At 42.0% G+C, this 23,230-nt stretch overlaps 1 protein-coding gene across 4 annotated transcripts in view; it reads left to right on the top strand.

The window, feature by feature from the left end:
- Nucleotides 1–23,230, top strand: part of STAB2 (stabilin 2) — an 83,476-nt gene that overhangs the window by 12,151 nt on the left and 48,095 nt on the right. For all 4 annotated transcript variants that reach the window (XM_074539015.1, XM_074539014.1, XM_026790886.2 and 1 more), the window contains exons 7-24: nt 57–182; nt 1,626–1,822; nt 2,557–2,690; nt 7,367–7,500; nt 9,012–9,094; nt 9,745–9,894; nt 10,755–10,898; nt 11,717–11,779; nt 11,897–12,016; nt 12,654–12,707; nt 13,627–13,707; nt 14,619–14,768; nt 19,354–19,440; nt 19,937–20,048; nt 20,728–20,908; nt 21,881–21,974; nt 22,147–22,305; nt 22,692–22,787. In XM_074539015.1, the coding sequence (XP_074395116.1) occupies nt 57–182; nt 1,626–1,822; nt 2,557–2,690; nt 7,367–7,500; nt 9,012–9,094; nt 9,745–9,894; nt 10,755–10,898; nt 11,717–11,779; nt 11,897–12,016; nt 12,654–12,707; nt 13,627–13,707; nt 14,619–14,768; nt 19,354–19,440; nt 19,937–20,048; nt 20,728–20,908; nt 21,881–21,974; nt 22,147–22,305; nt 22,692–22,787 (2,165 nt within the window). The remainder of the gene's footprint in view (nt 1–56; nt 183–1,625; nt 1,823–2,556; nt 2,691–7,366; nt 7,501–9,011; nt 9,095–9,744; nt 9,895–10,754; nt 10,899–11,716; nt 11,780–11,896; nt 12,017–12,653; nt 12,708–13,626; nt 13,708–14,618; nt 14,769–19,353; nt 19,441–19,936; nt 20,049–20,727; nt 20,909–21,880; nt 21,975–22,146; nt 22,306–22,691; nt 22,788–23,230) is intronic.

Below are 23,230 nucleotides of genomic sequence, written 5' to 3'. Positions count from 1 at the left end.
ACTCAAAGCCTGAGACTGTGCAGGTGCAGCTTAACCTGTCCCCCTGTGTCCCCCAGCCATAGCAGAGTGTGAGGCACTGCAGTGCCCTGCCCACTCCAGGTGTGCTGCCTCAGGGGAGGATGGAAAACAGCTGGAATGCACCTGCCTGCCCGGATTCCACGGGGACGGTATCCAATGTGAACGTGAGTAATGCCCATATCTGCCCCAGTTCTTTAAATACACCACCATTAGTGTTATAGCTCAGATATGGAATGTGCTTTTGAGCCACATCTCACCACCTAGTTTTTCTTTTGCGTTCATATCCCTACATTCCTTCAGGAAGAAACAAAATCCTAAAATGTGCTTCAGAAGCCCATCCATCCAATTGCTAACAAGTTACAGCCCATGCAGACTAAATGCAATCAGACTAAAGCTAGTCAGCCTCCTTGAAACACATTAGGTGGGTACTGGGTCATCAGTGCTTACAAATCCACTGCTCTCACATCCCTCTGCTTGGTACAGCTCAGTCTCAGAGCTTGCTTCCCTAACAACAGCAACCAAGGACTTATATTTATTCAGCATCCATCCTGTGACAGCTCAGCTCCATCAGCAAGCACAAGCTCTACAAGCAAGTAAAGTTCATTTCAGCTTTCCTGTTTTTCATGAAACAAGGCTGATAGCATCTCAGCTACAGGAAAAATCTACCTTAGAGATGTCTTTATAAATTCAACTTGCCATTCAATGCCCAAATTAACTGTTTAAGAGTCAGATTTTTTTTTTCCCTACTCACTTTATGTCTTATGGTGCCAGTCCTTCTTTCTAGACTAATTGCAACAAAGAATATTGTTTAATCTGATGCTGGAAGCACAATTTAGAAGAGGTTGGCTCAGATCAGTCTCAGCTGAGGGCAAATCAAGGGAGAAAAGAGGAGAAAACAGTGAGAAGCACCACTTTTTAGGTGTCTCCAGGGCATGCCATCTTCTAGATACAACATTTGCTTAACTGCCACCTAACGTGGACACAAAGGTGTGAGAAGATGCTCTCCAAGCATTGCTTGATCTGGAAAAAGAACAAGCAATGCTATTGCCTCAAAAAAAAAAAATGGTTCATGAAAATAACTAGTGAGCTTCTAGTGCCATCCTGAAAGCAGAAGAGTGTGGAAGACTAAAGTACCTGCTGGACAGTTTTCCATACAGCTGAACTGATGACATTATAGTGTTTAACTACCGGAAAGGAAAGAGTGAAGGCCTATTGTAATGAGAAATATTTTCCAACTGATCTAACATGTGTTTGAAGCTTGCACAGACCTCGTACCTCCCACCTGACCTTCTCTAGTTAAAACCCACCAGAGAACAAGGAAATAGTTGTGATATTTTAATGAGCATGTTACATGCTTTAATCTGTTTATAACTCGATCTGCCAAGTTAAGAGATCATTTCTGCTCAAAAGCAAACAGTTGGTTGCTATGTTAGCATAAACACATTCCTCCCTTCCATCTCCACGCGGCCACAACACTTCAGACTTGGCTGTTATGAAAAGTTTAGTCTGCCCAGGCTTTGTTTGGCATGGAGGTGCTCTGGTAAACCCTTGTCTTCACTTTTAGAACTGTGGGCAATGATTCACTTATTCACTCCTTTTTTCACAAGCTATCAACCCGTGCTCCAGCAAGGTCTGTGATCCTAATGCTGACTGCATTTTCCTTGGGCCAAACCAGCACAAATGCACCTGTGGAGAAGGTTACACAGGGGATGGTGAAATCTGCCTGCCCATAGACCCCTGCCAGGCAGCACATGGGGGCTGCCCGGCACAGTCCAGCACCTGCATCTACGATGGGCCAGGAAAGGTCAGTGTGACTGCCCAAAAAGAAATAATGCTTCCTCTCCAAAAAGAAGCCATGAGGCTTCTTCTTCTTCCAGCTCCAAAGGAAATCAAATGCTATTCCTAGTTTTACCATAAGCCCTGCTGATGACCAGGAGGGAGTCCTTTTAGCTCCTCTATGAAAATAGGAATGGCAATAGTGTTGTTTTTTGGCTCTGATTTGCCTCCCCCAAAATGGAGGCAATTGAAATAAATCTTCTCCCAGTTAAATTTTGTCTTTCTGACACAGGGGACTTGTAAAACCAGCAGGGTCCTTATACTGGTAATACATAAACATGTCTAAATTTGGGTTGTTTAGGAAAGAAGCAATCTGAGTCTTTGAAAACAATCAATGAACAGCACTTTACAAAGACTACTTATTATTCATGGTGTTGGGAACCGGCTCCAATCTTTGTGTGTAAAACTCACACCATCAAAATAGCAAGGCTTCAAAAGGCCTGGTTTTCTTGGGTACCCTGAAGAGCCAAAAAGGGACTTGATCATTCAAGGTTCTTTTGCAGTTCATGGTCATGTCTCAGTGAAGTGCACATGGCTGAAACACAGGCTGGTGTGTACAAATATAAGCGTTACATTTGTGTCAGAACTCACCAGGGGATTAACTAAGACACTGTGTTCAAGCTCTAGTTTCAGAAATTATGCTGAAATCCACAATTTGTGCACTGCTAATTTTCTCTCCCCTCTCTCATCCTTCTGATTCAGTCCCACTGTGAATGCAAGGAGCATTATACCAACTTTGTACCTGGGAAAGGCTGCAGCATGATAGACAGCTGTGAAACAAACAATACCTGCCACAAAAAGGCCAAATGCTCAACAGTTGCACCAGGACAGATTATGTGAGTCTTTTTGCTTATGAAATTTTTCCACAGTTTCTCCCTCCTTCCCCAGTAAATGGGTTGCTGAAACAAATCCTGTAGATGGACACCTCCTGAAGTTATCTTTAATGGCTTCTTTATCAAGGACAAATCACAAGATTTAATGGGGTTAGGGCCATTAACACAGTGATAGATGTCAGCAGGCCATTTGCTAATACCTATTAAGTTTTATTTTTAAAGCACTCAGAGGTCATTTCTACACTAGTAAATAAAAGGGGCCAAAACCTCTTTTCTCCTCCTCAGGGCAAGCAGCATTGTCTGTCTTACAGCTAAAGCCTCTTCCAAAACAGAGTAACTTTCTCTTGGCAGCAGTCCCTGGCACATGCTTTCCCTGGGCACTGCCAGGGAGAATGCTCCTTGGTGTGGGCCAGAAACACGCCAGGCAGCATGCTGAAAATTAATCAGCATTAATTATGGGCTAGCACTGGAGCCCTGCCCCTTCCGAGTGCACTAATTCAGACACAACCAGGGAATCTGCCCCCCCCAGGCTGTGAAAGCAGCACCAACCCCAGCAGATTCCTAAAAACCTCGAGTCAAGCAAGGGGGAAACTGCAAAACCTCTGGCAGACTTGGATTTTGCTGTGCATGGATGTTAGGAAAAAGGCACAGGTAGCACTAAACTCTACAAAGCTCTCTTAAAACACAGAATTTGGTTTATATGTTTCTATAGCCCAGTGATGGCAGGTACTGGGTTAAAGTGCCTGAAACAACAGTTTTTGGGAGCTAAGAGCTTGAACATGAAGGACAATAAAGGCTATTTATTGTAAGTTAGGAACAAATTATCACCTAGATCCATGTACAGAAAGCATTCTCTCAGGAGAATATTCTCATTGCCAGTCCTTGTCTCATCATGCAGTGTTCCCTGGCTGGGTAAAACCAGCATCACTTCTACATCAGATATTGTGCATTTCAAAGAAATTTATCTAGAATATCCCCTCTCTCTCTTCTACAGCAAAACGTGCTACTCAAACTGCTCACTACAGTCTCACACAACACTTAGTATAGAGTACTGCCATACTGCACAACAGCAGCTGAAATTTTGAAATAAAGTTCCAAATCAGGAGCTTTTTTTTCCCTAATTAGTCACTGTTTTACCATTGTAAAACAATTTTTGAAAGCTGAGAAAGTTTTGAGAATCTTAGAATGAGAAAATTAAAAATTTATTACTGGGGATGGAAAAGAACAATAAAAATTCTCTGCACATCATCCATTTAAAGATATTTAATGGAAAAAAAAAGTACAGAAGAATAGAGTGGGATTGAAATAAAACTTGAGCTAAGGAAAATCCTTTTATGAAAGAGGAACTTTAAAAAAAAAGCATTAATTTGTAAATGTGGGCACAAAAAATAGGTTTTGATAAGTGACAAACTATTTTAGCTGCATCTCAGATTTGAAATGTATTTTGGGAGGGCTTTTTTGATTGTTTTTGTTTGTTTTCTAAAACACAGAGCTATAACAGATGCCACAAAAGTGCATTGTTTCCTTTCTATTTTTGGTTTATTTTTTTTAAGGATACAGTTGTGCTATTAGCTTTCCTCACACTGACATTTCTACTTCCTCCAGAACCAAATCATTTGTACAGGAATAAATATTTCATACACGCAAAAATGTAAAAACCCCAAACATTTGTTTTGTGAATATAATGCAGCAATCTCCCCAAAAATCACCATTGCCTTTGTCTTATGTTGCCATGTAGATTTTTCCTGAATGAGTGCTGACCCTTTCTCTGGTGTTGCTTCAGCACAGTGATCACATTCAGCCTTGCCCAGGAGCTAAGAAGCTCCAACCAGTGCAGAATTTCACTGCACATTAGATCATAACCTCTCTGGTTTCCAAGGAGAGCTGCCCTACTGCCAGTTAAACTCTATTATTTTCTCTTAATGCCACTCTTATTTTTCCTCTAGGTCTTCAATGTGGAAATTAGTAGCTTCTTAAACCAAAACTCTATCATATTATAAAGGGTTTTGGTAAAATGCAGATAGAAAGCTGAGCTTTCCTCTTCCAGAGAAATAGATTTTTTTCTTCCCTGAATAAGCTGAAGTGGTGAGAGTTCCCATCTTTTCCAGTCCTGCTGGTTTTCCCCATGCCCAGCCACAGAAAGTCAGTTTCTCCATCAGAAAGAGTGAGGAAGCACACAGGTTGAAGGGTTCAATCCCATCCAATAGGTGCTAATCTGTAATTGCTCAATGCTTTCCTTTGGCACACAAATCCAAACTATGTCACTTGGATGCCCACTCAGTTATGAGCAATATTTGTCCTCAGGAGAGAAGTTTCAAACCATGCAGGCATTCCTGCAGTGCACTGTGCCCCCAGAAATGATAGCCAAAAAAGTTATGTTTAAACACCTGCTTCTTTATGAACATTTGGTGAAAAAGAGAAGAGAGCTTTATTTTGAAACCTGGATCTGATTTGTGCCATATTTCAAGGGTAGTTCCTTTTTTCTACTTTGCTATTTCTCAGCTCCTTTGAAGCCTCAGTTGCTTTCCTCTCTGTTCAGAAGTAGAAGAGAGCTATCTACAGCAATTCAGCAATATTTGCCCCACCAGAAAAATGGATCAGCTCCCAAGGAGCAGCTGCTCCTCTCTCCCAGCTGTAAACCCTTCATCCAGGCTCCACAGTCACGCTCTCTCTGCTCAAGAGATCCCCTTAGAAAGAAGTGGATTCACCCTCACAATAGCATCCTAAAAATTTAGGTTGCTTTCAGATTGCCATTTTTACCCAGGATCAGATTCAAAGCTTGAGACTCTTGGCCAAAATCTCAATATTCTTTTGAGCGTGTAGGCAGCTCCCCAGACTGCAGGGACTTGGGGAGACTTTCCAATAACATTGCTCTCACTAGAGAAACAGCTGCAGCAGAGACCATGCATGGGAAAAAGGAGAGGGTCTGGCATCTGGCTGGTGCTGCAGTGGGGTGTTAGGGGCAGAGGTGGGGTTTTAACAACCAGCACATGCAAATGAATAATTATAGAAAGGGCATCTTAATAATGTTCCTTCTCCAGTGATGCCATTAGGAAACAAATATCCAGAGAGATGAACCATTGTGGTTAGAGGTGATATGAATATTGAACATGCTGCAGACTTAATTGGGAAGGGCACTGTTAATCCAGTGTCTGTCTGTCCATCTCATGGGCACTGTGACCAGGGTCTGCTTTAGACACCCAGAGTACTGGGCCAGGCACACCCCACTGGCACTCCCACAGGATGGAGTCCCCAGGAGACACACAGGGTGTTACACATGAGATGCTATTTGCAGAATAATTCCATTTCCAGACGAGACACAGCAGCAGCAACACCTACATCTAAAAAAGCACAAGATTTTGTGCTGCAGCAGGAAAAAAAAAATAACATTAAAAGTACAAGTATTAATGCCCAAAATGGTGGCATTTTAAAGGGCAGAGTAAAAAAAACACCACTTTGTTGTGTTAAAAGCAAAAAAACTTTTTCTACAAAACCAATTGCAAGGATTGATGAGCTGCTATCTTATAGTGGATATTTTTGCCCCCAACGAGGAGGAGAGAATGATGCATCTGACTCCATCTCATCAGAAGTCTAATTAATTAATTATACCATATTATTCTATACTATATTACATTACATCCAAACTTAATCTGCCAAGCACCCAACTCCGCACACAACTGCACAAAATCTTGTAACTATCAGCCCACAGTCCCTACACATACACACATTTGGCCCTAATAGGCCAAAGAAACAAGACACCATCACTTTGGCTAAACAATCTCCATACTGCATTCTACTTTTGCACAAACATAGGCACAGCAAATGAGATAATAATTGTTTTTTCCTTTCTCTGAGGCTCAGAGAATGTGAATCTCAGAAATATTCTTGGGAAGAATTGCACCTTGCTTTTCTCTGTGAAGAGAAATGTGGCTACACTATCACCTCCCTTAACTACCATTAATCCTGCCAAATCCCATGAGTGAGCTCTTCACAAAACAGACTCCCTGCTGCAAGAGCCACCTGACACATTTATTCTCTGCTCTCTCCTCACTCACAAACAGAATAGGTGATGCCATCTTATTGCTAAAGTTCCATACCTTCTTGGCGATTTCTCATGGGCGGCTCCTTGCAGTACTGACTCCTTCTTCCTCACAGCACAGCCAACAAACTCCATCTCCCTTCTCAGCACAGCCAACAAACTCCAGCTCTCTCCTCACCCAGTTAACCCACTCTTTTATAGCATTCATCCTTATTAGACACAGCTGTGGCCTGTTAAGCGCAGCCCTGTTCCTAATCTTTGGTGATACTAGCACAGCTGCAACTCCTCAGGGGTGAGATTGCCTTCTGCACCATCTTTACTTTTTTACATTCTATTCCCCCACAGGTAAATTCCGTAGATTTCTGGGCTCCAGCAGCCACAATACTTTTGGAAACAGAGGCTGCACATTGCCTCTATTCAAATGTCCTGCAGGACAGACACTGCTGCCTCTATTCCAAGGTCCTGCAAGGCAGACACTGCTGTCTCCTGCCCACTAACACATTTCACAGCTTGCAAAAGCAGAGAATTAACCCCAGTGCACCAGCGTTTCCTGGAAATGCCTTCAGAGGAGCAGCAGGTGACACCTGGTGCCAGTTTATTGAGAGGCACAGCTGAAATCCCAATCCCAATCCCTCCCCAGGTGCACGTGCCAGGAGGGCTCCATTGGGAATGGGTTTGTGTGCCATGGGAACATCGTGGAGCGCCTCCAGGAGCTGAATGCACAAGTGGGAGGACAGTGGCAGGGCAAGCTGACATCCAGCCTCCTGCTCATGGGTGAGTGCCCTGGTTTGGTAAAAAGTGAGTTTTTTGGGAGGCTGTGGAGGTTCAGTGAGTAAATGAACAAAAGCAGAGCCCAGGGGGCTGATCCTCCTGTCTGCCCCCCAGCATGGCAGCGCATGTGCTGCCCACTGCAAAGCCCCTCAGACCACCTGAAGCTGCTCTGCTCCTCACACCATGAATGCAGAGTGGAAGAATATTGCAGAAGTGCTAAACCTGTTCCACAGCACTCACACATCATTTAACATCGCCAGTGGATTTCGCCCCACAGTAACAAGTGGGGTTACCCCACTTCTTCTGCCCCCCACTGTTTTGGACAAATAAGATTTGGCCTATAATGACACACACTAGTCCACCAAAAACACTGGCATTCCCAGTTACCTGGTGGACTGAATAACCTAACAGCCTTCATCATCTCTATGGCCAAAATTTTGAGGTATGAACAAGCACAGCTAGAATTGAGATGGATCGCAGACTTTAACTTGTAAACATCGGGGGGGGGGGAATCCTTCTCTTTAATATAATTTACTCAGTCCCACAAAGGCCAGCAATCAAACTAAAGATCATTAATTCCTGAACCGAAGGAATAAGGATCCTCCATAGCTGGCCAAGGTCAAAACCTGGTAGAGATTTTCATGCTCAGTGCTGAGGATCAATATCCATTGGCTCAGCACTGAGCTCAGTTGCAGTTTCTCTGTGCATTTCTCCTCACTTGTCTGAAAAGTGCCCAGCATGCTGAATTAACAACAACCCAGATTTCATGTTTTGGACATAAATGTGCCATATGATCAACTTGCCAGAAGCTACAAAGACACATTAACCACTAACCACATGTTTTAGGTTAACTTAAAATGTTCACTCCACACTGATGTCTTCCAAAAGCTAAGAATTTACAGATGTTTTGTGGGACAGCATATTAATTTTGAGATACATTATCTGTACAATACGCCTGTAACAACTGTAGAGATTTTTTCAGTTCTGCTTTTATACCTCTAGAAAAAGAGCTTAATATCAGAAATATTCAATGCCCTCAGCTGCAGAATCAGTGGTCTCTCATGCTGCTGCCTTGGATACAGAAATAGCCTCTGAGTAGTAAATGAATCCTAATTAACTTTCAGTGCATCTAGTTTTGATTCCCTGATATTTGCAGTACCAGTAGGTTATCAGCTGCATATTTCTCACCCCATAGAGACTGAATTGATTTCAATGTTCCCCAAAGAAGGTGCTGGTTCTGTGTCCTTGCTCTGGTCTGCATGCCACAGAATCCAGGCTGCCAGAAGCATCCTGAATATTTTGCCTCATTCTGTGTCAAATGTGCAGCAGCACCTGGATTTCACATCCCCATCTGTCTCTCATCTTTTAATGGCTTGTACTTTAGAACTTTAAATTAATATTTAATAATCAGATACTATTATTGCTTATTCTCCCTTCACAGCTTTGCACAGTCCCTTTGGCAAATGAGGTTTTCAATAGGCATTTAAACTTTTTTTATTCCCTCTTCTCATAAGAAAATACCTATGAATGGCAGCTGAGCACTCTGGGACCATTTACTGTGCTTGTACCAACAAACAAGGGACTCAAAGGCACAAATGTAAGTAAACAAGAGAGAAGGTTTCACGTTTGGGGGATTTGGTTTCTGCAGAGATCTCATCTGTGTTGTGTTTTGATTCAGCAGATATAAATAATTTGCTCTAATACACTTCCAGTCATATTTAAATCTAGGGCCTCAGGCTGCATTTTTCCCACTTAAAGGAAAAACAAAATAATTTGGTGAGTTAGGGTGGAACACTGTCACAGCCCAAGCTAAGTTTTGGATTTTCTTACATGACCATGCTCAAAGTCTTTTCACTCAGCTGGGCCAGGGGTTGGACTAAGATCTGAATTGTCAGCAGCAAGGCCTGCAGGCCACCTTTTACATAAGGGGGATAGAAAAAAATGGCTTTAGTGAAAAAAACAAAACAAAAAAGAGACTGACATGTAAGTAGCTCTTTTCACTGACATCAGGACAGTTCTGAAGGCACCTGCTGCTCATTCAGGGACACAAGGGTACAATGTGATCTGAACCAAAACCAAGAGAGCAACCACTTTTTTCAGACCCCATCACCTTACTTCAGGGAAAAATATGTAATTTCAGAGTGAAAAAACTGAAGAGAGCAAAAAAGCATTCACTGTGCTTTTTTTTTTTTTTTTTTTTAGATAAAGCCTGCATTGAAATAAATCTCTGTTCCTCTGCTTTTCTAGGTGAAGGATCTTCTGAAAAATAAACAGAAAGCCCAGTACTTCATTAAACTCCATATTATTGCAGGTCAAGTGAACACCAGTAGCTTGAATAATGCTAATGTAATATATACTTTGACTGGCAAGCCAGGAGAGATGTCAAAGGGAGAAAAGGTAAGTGACCTTTTCTGTTCCCTCCACAAGGAGCAGAAAAGCTCTTTCTGCAGGGAGACATCAGGGTGAAGATAACTGGAATTAGGAAAAACCACAGTCATGGCCACAAGGAGTTCAAATCAAACTTGAAACCTCCCTGGCATCAAAGTTCCCACTAAAACCAGCAAAAAAAATTACCTTTAGTCATTATCAGCACTAAGTGACTTGGCAGTACTTCTTACCAATCTTATAAATTCTTATCAATAAATTCTTATATTAATAAATAAGTATTTAATTAATAAATAAGTAATTCTTATCAATCAAGTGCTTCTCATGTTTTGCAGTAGATCAGTGGCATCTGAGCAGAAATATCTATTTTGTATGTTCAGTGAGTACACCCTCCATTTATAACAGGAAAATATCCTTGCTGTCTGAGCCCTGTTTGTTTCCTGAAGGCTTCAGTACAGTGCAGCATCAGCAACATTTTGTTGTTTTAAATATACATTGAATATAAGGAAATGTATTAGAGCCCCACAAGATAATAGGAGTGGATCTTTCCAGTACAGCAATATTTTAAATAATTTCCTGACAGATTTTTATTACTAGAAGTCACCACAACACTTTCAAGTACACTGAATTCCCCTCAGGGCCTGTTTATCTTCTGAATTTTGCTGTCCTGAAGCAAAAGAATGTGATGCTGATCCAAAGGATTTTTTTTCTATTTCCTTGATAAGCATTGGAATAAATCTTTAGCCTTCTCAGATTTAAATTTTTTAGGTGTTGGCAACAAGAAGGGGTCTTAAAGTACATTCAACCTGTGTACACACTCTGCTGTCATTTCATAATAAAGAATTCATTATCCATTGCCTGGTTTCTTTCAGGATAATCAATTAAGGATTAGAATCCAAGGAGGAAGGGGGAAAGGAAAAATTTTGCAGGGGGATATTATTGCTTCCAATGGAATTTTGCACATTATTGACAAAGCCATGGACAGCGTGGGGCCAACATTTGAGAGCAGCAAAGAGGTGAGCCATAAATTACACACATGCAATGTCAAAATTTCTCTTAAAATAGTTTCACATGAGGTGGACATGAAGGAGGGTGACTGACAAATATTAAACAAACTCTACTGAGCCATTGCACATCAGCCACAGAAGCAATATTCAAAGTGAAAGGTAAGGACACAGTTTCCACAGCAAACAGACCAAATTCACCCTTCTGCCAAGCTGGACCATGGAGGGTTTGGATGTTCTCACTGCATCTGGTTGGTTCCCTGGAAAATTGGCAGTCATGATCAGTGAATTTCACTGAATGCCAGAATCACACACTAAGAGGAGGAACATCTGTACAGATAACAGATCTCTCCCCACAAAGGCTAATATTAAAAAAAAAAAAAAAAAAAAAAAAAAAGTGGTTTTAAATGCTTTGGGGTTTTGGTGCCCAGCTTATCATGCTTGCTTAGAAGTTCCCTTCCTTATGTTGCCTTTTTCAAATATTTTATTCCTCTACCTTTTTTTTTATTGGAGATGAAGAGAAAAAAACCTCTTTACCCATACACACAGAGCTGTGTTTCCTGTTCTCACCCAGTATTTCAGGAAAATGACAAAATCTAACTGTAAAATGACAAAAAATGACAAAATCTAACTATATGCTATAGCATAGAACCAGGAAAAAAGTGCTTCCATCTCAATCGTTTCCAAGCACCACCAGCCCTCCAAATGAAATGTATTCAACCTGTAACAACCAAGATTCACACAGTAAGTCAAGAAATGTCTCATAGGAACTGATACTTATCTCATATTCCCAACTAAAAAAAAAAAATCTTACTTTTATCCTATTTCAGAAAACTATCATGTCATTACTTCAGGCTAATGGAAGATGCAGCCAATTTACATCTTTGATAGAGGTAAGGATCCCTTAAAGCAATTACATAAGGCTACTTTCAGATGTTCTTGATATGTATTTTCCCTTTTATTTTCAAATATTGATATGTAATTTCCCTTTTATTTTTAAACCAAAACAGAAAACTGGCCTAGGAGTGGATTTACAGCAGGACAACCAGGCTTACACAGTCTTTGTTCCAAGCAACAAGGCTCTGAATAACATGAAAGCTGAGGTTCTGGATTACCTGCTTTCTGCAGAGGTACAGTGTTTCCATAAGCCAAATCTTTCTCAGATAGCAGAGATAAAAGATTCATAAATGCATTGCCCAGTGTGGATCTGAATTAGCTCCTATCAAGTTTGAAAGCCATCTCTAACAGTTAAAGATCAAAACACCTGGAGAGGAAGATGATCTGGAGTCTCCCATCACACATAGGCATGATATTCCTCTACACCAGGCCCACAGTGCTCTGCTTTTGCCCAAACATCTGTCACAGCCTGGACAGACAATTGGCACAGCCCCAAACCTCTCCTGAAATGCATCACCCTTGGTGGGAACAGTCAAGGGAAGCAGCAACAAACAAGGACCCCACAGTGTCCCACAGAATGGGAGGCACTGCTGGTGGGGTCCCAGAGGTGGATATTGGTATCCCATCCCCTGGACACCCCCTGCCTGTCCCAAAACAGATCCATGCCATGGAAGGCCCATGGCAAAACAAAATGTGGTGTAGGGATGAGGGTGTGAAAGGCCAGGGTGCCTGCCACAGGCTGAACACTGACCCAGGGGTTTCTGGTGCACCAACCAGTGATGCTCTTCTGATCCCCATGTCCTTTCAACAAGACAGACTGGGTTTCTGAGGCTCATTTTGGGTTAAACAGTCTCTTTTGTGCCCTGGCAGGGTTCCTGGAAGCTGCTGGAGCTAGTCAGATATCACATTGTCTCCAACACTGAGGTGAGCACAGCTGCTCTGCCAGCCCAGGGTGCAGGGACAGGAGCCACTGGCAGGGGCATTGTCAGGATTCCTGCATGAGTAGCAGGAAAAAGACTTTTTGCCAATAAAATCGAGCTACCTCTGAGCCTATTCTGCTAAAATCAGTCTGTTTTTCAGAAAGAGCTGCTTTTTGCATCCTCTAAGCAAGCCCCTTGTTTTTCTTGGGGGGAAGTTCATCCCCACATCAATCTCTGTTGTGGAGAAGGAAGGAAAGAAGTGGCTGTGTCCTTAAAGAAAGGCTCCGTTTGTATAACCTATTTGTATACAACTGAGGCTCAGTTTGTATAACCTCAGTTTGTATAATCCTTAAAGAAAGGCTCAGTTTGTATAACCCGAGAGGGGGAACATAAGAACCATGTGTACCTCCATGGTACCAGCACCACCACAATGGTCTGTGGATGCAAACAGCCCTCTATACAAAAATAGCCCTCTATTTTTAGAGAAAAGTATTACCTTTAATTAGACTGATTGTTGTAATTGGAAGGAAAATTAATATTCTTTTGAGCAATAAAATTAATATTCTTCTGAGCAATAAAATTAATATTCTTTTGTGGTGGTATCAGCACCACCACAATGGTCTGTGGACGCAAACAGGGCTATTTTTAGAGAAAAGTATTAACTTTAATTAGACTGGTTGTTATAATTGGAAGGAAAATTAATATTCTTTTGAGCAATAAGGTCCTCACCTGCAGGAACCAGCAAGCTCAGCTATGATTTAATGGCACTCACTTTGTTACACAAGCTGGTTAGTCAATTGATAATAATTGTCACATTGATAATAATTTCCTCGCCCCAAAGAAAGTCCTTCTTGTGAAATCTGTCTGGATTTGAAAAGAGTAATGATATTACACTTGTCTCAACCAATTTACATTTATTTCAGCTAGAGGTTGCCAGCCTTGTCTCCATAGAGCACATCAGGACCATGGCAAAGCAGCTCATCCACTTTAACAGAACCAGCACTGTAAGTCACAGCCTTGCCCTGGGAGCAGCTCCCTCTGTCTGAGGCAACTTTGCATGCAGGGGCAATGAAAAGAGCTAGGGGAAGCATTAGCAGAGGAATTTTCAACTTCTCATTCCCACTTACTGTTAATATTAATTTTATAAAGGATGCAGAGCAAATGATTGGTACACAAGAACAGACTACATGGGTTTTGTCCTTATGCTTATCCACAGTCCAGGAATGATTCTCATTCATGCTCTGCCTTATTTAAAAAAGAATCTATTTAAAATAATTCTGTTACATATTTTAGTCATTTTAAACACTTACCAGTGCACACAAAAATATTATTTTTCTCTCTGTAATATCTGATCCTGATCTACTTAGTGAACACATTTTTAATAGTGTTAATTGACCAGTACTTGTGCAAAACCAAGCTGATATGTTAGGTTAGCTCCCTTCTCTTCTGGAGTGGAGATGCACCTATAAAAATTCTTGTAATGGCAGAGCAGCTGCAAAGAGTAAATGCAGAAAAAAAATACTTTTTTTCCCTCTCTTCTGTGAATTTGGATAGACCCCAGACTGTCTCTCACTTTGCCCCTCCTCTGACAGAGAGAACACCAAGGCATGCTTAAACCCACTGAAATCAGTGCCTGAAGTCATCAGCAGTTTTCCCATTTTCACAGTCTCTTATTCCCTAGTTACACAGGCTGACATGGCAGATTCATAGAAAAACTTTAGATACCTCTGTTGAAAACCAGTATTCAAGACAACACACAACATATGTGTGGTTCTTGCATAAACAAGCATAATAAAAATTAGATAGTAAATTCATAAGAAGCATGACTAGAAAGTAATTTTAAACATTTAAAATTAAATCATCAGAAACTGAGGAACTAAAAACACATTATCAATAATAATTTATTGTTTCATAGGGACAAATCTTGGTGAGTGGAGAAAAAGTGGAAGAAACAGATATTGTTGCAAAAAATGGTCGCATTTATATCCTTGAGGGCGTTCTCATCCCACCCACAATTGTTCCAATCCTACCACACTGGTGTGAGGAGACAAGTCAGTTCACAAAGGTAAGAGAATTACAACGAATCTGTGTCTCCAACTCCTTCAAAGAAGGAATTCCAGCTTCCTCTTCACTTTACTAACTTTCTCTGATATCATCCATTTGAAAGAGGTATTTTTTGGAAATAAATTAATCAATGGCCACCAACCTCGCAGTACTGCAAACAGGGAGCTCATATGAACACATCCTATACCAGATTTAAAAAATCTAGTTGTTTCATTGACCCTTTGAAATACCCTTTGTCTCTTTGCTCCAGTTCCTGAATCCCATCTGTGCACACAAGTACATGGGAATTTACAATTGTCATGTTTTCAGGGAAAACTACTCCTTGTTTCTCAGGGAAACTACTCCAGACCAATATTTTAATTATAATAAATATGCAAGGAAAGGATACAGCAAGTTAATATTTTAACATGATAATTTTATATTTAATTATTAGAAACATGTCATTTTCATCAGTCACAATTTCCCCTAGCCCTGCTTTCCTCCAGAAACAAAACTTCTCCCATTTAAAAGGGTGGATTCTGACAAACTTTGCTCACTTGGGTAACACAGTACAGGCCTTTGCTTGGTAACAGTGAGATGCTATTTCTGGTAAGAGGGCTGAATGTCAGGCCAAACTTTGCCTTGGAGTAAGCACAGCCCCTGGAGCTGCCCCTGGACCATGTTCAAGCCCACATCTGGGCCAGTGACAAAAGGAAAACATTTAATGTCCTAGCTTGCAACAGTCCAGAACCACAGCCTGCAAAGAGGTTCCCAGCAGAGCTTGACAGCATCAAAATGTAACGGAGAAAACACTGGCAGTAAAATCTGTTACCTCTGGCAGTAATTACAAAGTGCTGTATGTGCAATATAATCATAAGCCAGGCAGAACTCCAGGCAGCAATCTGTGATGCAAAAAGCAATCCACACCCAGAACACTCCAGTAATCTGAATTCCTTACCAAAAACCTACCTAAAAATTATGTCCAACATCAATCTATCCGAAAGCAATAGACAAAAAATTTTTTAAAGACAAAACAAATGCTGTCAGTCACAAAAATTATTTCGCAAATTTAAGTTAGGAACTTCTGTCAGCCTTGAAAGCTTCATGCATAGTTAAAAATATAATTATACATTCCAAAATTTAAGCAGAGCACTACTAGCCAGGAAAACACAAAGGAGCAACGGCTTTTGCAATTTTCACTCTGACCAAGCATTCCCATCATTCTCAAAACAGGAGTAACAGCACCTAACAAACACTGATTGTTTTAAAGAGTTAAAAGACACAAACCCTGTAGGAACTGGTTGATCTACACACTTACAAGAACTTTGCATCCCTAAAGATGAAACCTTTGGGCTGGTGCATACCTATCCATGTAACCATTCTAGGGGGAGGAAGGGACTGAGTAGGTGACGCCAAGTGGCACTGAGCATCAAGGAGAGCAACATCAACAGAGGGAAACATTGCCCCCACAACAATCAGCCTGATTTTTAGGTTCTAGAAGCTAACTTACAGGAATTTTCAGAAGCACAAAGGCAAGACTCTATGCCAGCTTCAGACATGACCATGCAGCTCTCATAAAAGAGCTTTTATATTACCTTGAAAGCATAGTAGTGGTATTGGTACCTCAGCTATTTGCTGCACAAATGCTTTTGTAATTCTGATCCTTTATTCCTTTAAGTCCTGTGCAACATAAAGGACTACTAAATCCAAACCTGATTCTTTCCCCACAGCCCCAGTGATAAATCTGTGGGAGAAATGCCGTAATTCAGGTTTATGGTCTCCCGTTCAATGGTTACAAAAAAGTCATGTACCACAATGGATGCTACTCTAGCATTTATGCTAACTTGACTGAAAAACAAAATATTGACAGTCACAAGGACATCAGCTTTGACAAAGTGCATATTCACACTCTAAAAGGTTCAGCCTCTCTGAGGTTATTGCATGTAGAGAATTCACCTTTAAATCTGCCAATGGAGTTTATATTTCCTCAGTAATGCAATTGCCAGACTCTGTCACCACCCCATGGTGATAAATTAGTTAGTCAGGAAAAGCAACCAAAGGGTGAAGACAAAAAAAATAAATCTATGTACCACTGGATCATAACGGAGTACAAAATCTACCATGGGGAAGCAACAAATATTTTTCTCTTTGCCACCTATACACAGGACAAATTTCTGTTCACAGTGCCTGCATTCTGTACTCAATAATCTGTGTTTTTCCAGGAAAAAATAAAATATTCTCATAGAAGTGTAGGCTTCACCAGACTGTCAGACAATATTATTTAACTGATTATACTGAGTCTAGGACACCAGTGCATTCATGTCCTTGTTTTCTTCTGCTGAGGAAGATTTGTGTTCATTAAAAGAAGTAAGAGAGGGAAGGAAAAATGTGGAAAGACAGGAGAAGGTAGAAATGAACAACAATTGTTCAAAAATCAGAGCCAGCAGATACAGCCAGGCTGCTGTGCCTTGGTTCCAGATTCATGCTGGAACACTTAGAAACATAAAACCTCATAAAACAGAGGTATTTAAAGTTTACAGGGCATGCCATCCATAAGGATGCATGTCGGCAGTTGATATAGCACCTTTTCATCCCAGGAGCATCCTGAGACATTTCCCCAGCAGACTCACCAACTGTACAAAAGGCACAGGGGGAAGGCATGCCCATATTCTGGTTATTGCTCTGCCAATATAGAGCGCAAAAAAAACCACATATGAAAACAGGAGACTGCATAAAAAATACAAATATAGATGGTACTTTCATCTCTTCTTGGTAATGACTGAATCATCTGACAATTCCAGCATTATTTTGTTTGCTGTTGCACAATTCCCTGTATCCTTCATGGGAGCTCTTGTTTCTCAGGTGAAGCAAGTCTTATTTCAGCAGAGGGGGATGTGAGGAATGAGAATCACTATGACAATGCTTTGGGAGTTAATAAACTGGATATGTTTAAAATAGACCTCACATCTGTTAAAAGTTTCCTTTTGATTAAGCATCCTCCCTGAAGTAACAGTCTGCAGACACAGGTTCAGGAAGGAGTGAAGCTCTCCCATCTGCTTTGTATTTAAGAGATGCAAATTTAGCTGCGTATTTCTTCACAAAAAATATTTCGCTACAAAATTCAAGTCTGTCTTCCACAGGAATGTTATTCCTCATTTTATAAAAATCCATTGATAGTAGTCCTGTAAATCAGTAGTCAGAAACAATAAAAAGAAAGTTCATACAGTGAAAAATACATAACATAACAAAGTTTTTAAATGCAATACCAGCAAGCGGCTTTTTTTTCTCCAGGTAAATTATGCTGTGATATTAAAACTGTTTCACAGAACTCTACATAGCTGAGAAATACTAATGTTTCCCTTTTGCACATCTTTCTCAAAACAGAGGTACATTATTGAATGCCCAACCTTTCAAAGAATGGGCTGTGCTAGAGCCTGCAATATTACAGCAAAGAATTACAGAATTACAGTTCCTTAAGGTGAAATACATGTAAAAGTTTTCCAAAGTATTCTCTTACACATGCATAACTTTCCTTTTGGAGCTGAGAGGTGTTTGGACATCTCCATGTAGTTTCCATGCACTTCAACACTAGGCTGAGAGGAGTTGGTGTGCGTCTCAGAGGTAAACAGCAGGGAAAATCCAGAATAGCTGTCAGATGTTATTGACAACAGCTCACTCATACTCTGCCATGCAGGAGTTTTCAAATAAAGCTCCAAGTCCAGGTGTATTCATTTTCCCATACAGCTTCACCCATGAAGAACAGGACAACTCATCCCCTCCTGCTCCCAGGATTTCCCATGATATTGGATAACAATGAGTGGGGAGCAGTCAGAAGAATCACACCCCAACTACTGCTTCGGAATTACAGTTCTGGAGAAGTCATCAGCCCTAAGAGATCCTCACACCCTTCTGAGGCTCCTAAAAAGGCTTCTGCACTTTTAGGAAGCACTACTAAGTACTTAGCACTACTTAGTGACAGGCAGAGGGGTCCAAAAGCTGTAAGCTTTGTAAGCCTTTTGCTGATTCCTAGTTCTCTTGAATCACACAGGCAAATCAGTCCTTTAAAATACACTTTATAAATAAACAAATAAAGAAGACACTGAACAAATAAAAAACAACATACAAATGAAAAGGCCATTCAGAGCTGCATGGTGGCTAAATCCCACCCTGGTATAGAGGGGAGGGAGGAAGATCAAGGCAGCATTTCTGGCTGTCACAGCACCTCCCTGGGGTGAATCATCCTGAGGTTCCTGATCCCAGATTCCAAGGAAACTGCCTGCATCCTAATTCCACTGCACTCCCACTGGCAAATATGAGACTGCACACAATATGGGCAGATACCCACTGGCAAGTTCACAACTGGGGACAGGATGGGGATTGCTAACACTGAGTCTGATAAGAACAAGAGCATCCCCTTAGAGAACTGTTAACACCCCTCCTCATTTTAAATAAGCCATTGCAGAGCCAGTTCTGGTTCAACACAAGGCTTTTCAGAGACTGTTATCCATGCAGGCATTTCTCAGGGGGCTGAAACACAAAGATTTGGTCTTTATGCATTGCCTCTGCCCTAAAGCACTGAAAATGAGGATATTTTCTTTGTTTTGCAGGAACCAAAGTGTTGCAAAGGCTTCTTTGGCCCTAACTGCAGACCATGCCCAGGAGGTTTCTCCAAGCCCTGCTCAGGGAATGGGCAGGTAAGCAGAGCATCCAGCAGCACCCTGAACTCCAGCGTGGGAGAAGGATGAGCTGTGTCCCAAAAGCCCCATGAGCATTTCTGCACAACAGGAATGTTGGGCTCCACAAGGGCTGCCCCTTCCTCTGTGTCCAGTGATGGAAAGGGAATCTGTCACTTCTCAGATGCCCAAATTGCAGATTTCTAGGGTTCCAACACACAGCACACAGGCAAGGCTGAGTGGCCCATTCTCATGCTTTAAAATTGCGCAGCACACTGTAATGACACCACCAGCTCATTATTCTCACAGAAAAATTGCAAAGAAAGGTAGAATATATAGCAGCAAAGAAAAAGAACAAAGTTTTTCTTTGAAACATCTGTCTCAGCAAAGCTGGAGTTTTTCCTGAGATTCTATCAGAGCCACAAAATATGGACAGGCAAGAGACAGGTAGTCTCTTTTCTAGGGTAAAGAATTGTTTGAATTCATACATAACCACCACCTCCCTTCCATATCACAGTGCATGGATGGCCTGGATGGAAATGGAACCTGTGTTTGCTCTGAGGCATTTCAAGGCTTGAGCTGCCAGTTCTGCTCAGACCCTGGCAAATTTGGGCCTCAGTGTGACAAAGGTAAGTGCAGCTCCACAGCCTCAGCACAGGAGTGTGAGCAATAGCCCAATAGAGACTTTTGGACCCTCCTGGTGTCCAGGCAGGAGTTACCTGGCTGCTGAACAGTGCCTGTGGAAGATGAGCAAGATGGACAAAAGCTGAGACACAAATTCCATAAGGAATTGTGGTAGTGCCTCAACTCCAGTCCCACCAAAGTAACAAGCGTTTGCTTGACTAGTGACTGACATTCTTTGGAATGCACAAAGCTTTCCTGCTGTGTCCCTTGGGCACTTTGCTGTGCTCCCAGCAGCACTAATCCACCCAGTCCTAGCTATGTGCTGGGGAGGATCCTAGAGGATCTGTGGGCTTAGTGTTTAAAGGCTTACCCTGTCACTGAAAGCACAGCAAAAGTCATGCAATGAGTAACTTTAATAGTCTAGGACATGGCATTTTGCACCTACTTCTCTGAAGCACTTTGAAGTTCATTGATAAGAGCAGTGTTTTTTAAAACATAAAACACACCTGAAAAGATGTGGCTATGATTAACAAAAGTCCCCCATCAGAGTGAGATAAAAAATGCAACAGTTGAGATTCTTGAAAAAAAATAGGAAGAGCTGATTCATAAGAAATGGGAGTGCAAATGGGAGTACAAATGCCTTTTTCCACTGTGCAAGTGCACACTGTAGTTTATCTCTGGCAGAGTGCCCCTGCATCAATGGGAAGTGTGATAACCGAGCAGACAGCGACGGGAGCTGCCTGCCTGGATCCTGCAGAGCTGGATACACAGGGAAACTCTGTGAGCAGCAGATTGCTCCCTGTGAGCCCTCCCTGCAGCTCTGCCATGCACATGCAGAGTGCCAGCTCAGTGATGGCACAGTGAGGTAAGCCAGCAGCCTGCATCCATTAATATTCACTGTGCTGCAGCTCTTTCCTGTTTGCCTGACCAAATACAGTCCCTGGCAGCAGTGCACAGACAGCAGCCACTGCAACAGCAAACAAGCAAAACCATGCACCACATCAGCCTTGAGCTGCAAGATAATAATTACAAGTTCTCAATACCCTGTACCTTATATATTTACCGCTGATAGTTCATACATATCTGATCCTTGATTAAAAGCCTCCCTTCCTACTAACATCTACAGAGGTTTTAGGAAGCTCTTATTTCTAACTACCCCATAGTGATTTAGGAGTTTAAGCCTTGAAATTCTCAACAGTTTGAGGATGGATATCTCACTCTGGCCAGGTCAGGTAAGTTTTGCACGCCACAGCACCACAAACTTCAGCACAGGTTCCCCAGTCCTGCCCACAAAACTCTGTTACTGCTTCAGCTTCCCTGCACTTGCCTCAAGCTCACCCTCACATGCAGCAGGTTTGCCTCTTGCTGCGGTGTATCCATAATGAGTACAACAAGCACAAGGGGGGATGCTGCAGAACCTTAGTGCCTAAATAATTCCCTCCAATTTAGATTAATCCTGAGGTGGGACCCAGGGAAACAGGAGGGCTCATTGTCTCACACACAGCCATCTTCTGTGTAACAGAGAGTAAAAGCAAAGCCAGCCCATAAATATTTCAGAGCTGTTAGCTCAATTTTGCAATGATAACATCAGCTCAGAATTAATCCCACTCCCTGTCTCATATGCAGATAATGGATCCATGATTTGACTCAATTAACCCAGTCAATATTTTGGAAAAAAAAACAACCATATAGTACACACTTGAGCTACTTGCATCACAAATCCAAGGCTACCAATTTTTAGCTGCCTATAAATAGCATGTTGCAGTGGAAAACAATCACTTTGCTTTGGAGCTGTCCTGTCACGTGTAACGCCTCCTTCCTCCTCTTGTCTCTGTAGCTGTGTTTGCAAACCTGGCTATGAGGGAGATGGCTTCAGCTGCACCAAAGCTGATCCTTGTGCTGTTTTAAACCCTGGTGGCTGCAATATCAATGTAAGTACTTGCTTTTCCCACAATAAGGCAAGCAAAGGGGAAGGTTTGGCCAGAAACTTCTACATGAGAGTCATGGTTTTCATTGGAGCTCCAGGCTCTTTCTCCAGAGCTTGGACAAGGCTGATGGCTACAGGCAGCTGCCCTGAATGGCTGCCTCTGCATCTCCCCCTAGGCTGAGTGTGTTCAGACAGGCCCAGAGGAGCACAGGTGTGTTTGCCAGGCAGGATGGACAGGAGATGGGAGGGACTGCTCAGCCATCAACCCCTGCCTGCTGCCCAGCACGGCGCGGTGCCACCAGAATGCCTCCTGCATCTACATAGGGCCGGGGCAGGTAGGTGCTCACAGTCAATGCCACCTGCATTGCATGTCCTCAACCTCTTTGCCAGAGCTTGGGCTTCCTACCCTGTTTTGTTCCCAAAATCCTGCTCTCCCTCACAGCCATGATGTTATTTCCACATGGTGCTCTCCATCCAAAACAGTCTCCTGAAATTCCAGTCCCGGTGTTCCCTCCTTTCCCTTGCTCTTTCAGCAAACACATTTTTAGAAAGTGCATTAGTGGATGTCAGGTATGAAGGTCTTCTGCAGATATTAGTCAGTGTCATTCCACTGGAGTCAAAGCCAAGCTATGGAAACACAGAGAAGCTAATTCACCATGTCTACAGTACAAACTCTATTTTAATCATTTTAATGAATTGCCCTGTTTTATTGAAATGACAGAATGACTGCAAGTGTAAGGATGGATTTCAGGGGAATGGAATTGAATGCACACCCATAAACTCGTGCCTGGAACAAAATGGAAAATGCCATCATCTGGTGAGTAATTAATCATTCCTGAACAAAGTGTTCAGATTCGTATCACACCTCGCCTCCTGTGAGCACACCATAGAATTTATTTGCCATTTCAAGCCTGCAATTCCCTTTGGAGAAAGCACTTGCCAGGCAGTTCTACAAGCACCAAAAACTGTGTGAACCACATCAGTATAGTACATGAGCTGAGGATAGACTGCAAGGGCTGCTCCCAAATCCAAAGCCAGTACAGGATTATCTCGAACCTGGAATAAATAAATGCTGGTTTTCTACCAGCAATTACAACTTGGATCCACTATCCTGTTGGGATATTTACTCAGGCATCTATCAGCTTTATTAGTAGCTGCATGTGCTCCGCTGTGCCCTGTAGTTCCATCCTCAGGTGGAGCTGAGGTGAGGAGCTCTGGGGAGCAGAGGATGGATCTGCCACAGTCAGGTGAAAGAACAGG

Source organism: Zonotrichia albicollis, chromosome 4, assembly GCF_047830755.1.
Source record: "Zonotrichia albicollis isolate bZonAlb1 chromosome 4, bZonAlb1.hap1, whole genome shotgun sequence".
NCBI lineage: Eukaryota > Metazoa > Chordata > Aves > Passeriformes > Passerellidae > Zonotrichia > Zonotrichia albicollis.
The sequence above is the reverse complement of the archived record's forward strand: the minus strand, read 5'-3'. Positions and strand labels throughout refer to the sequence as shown.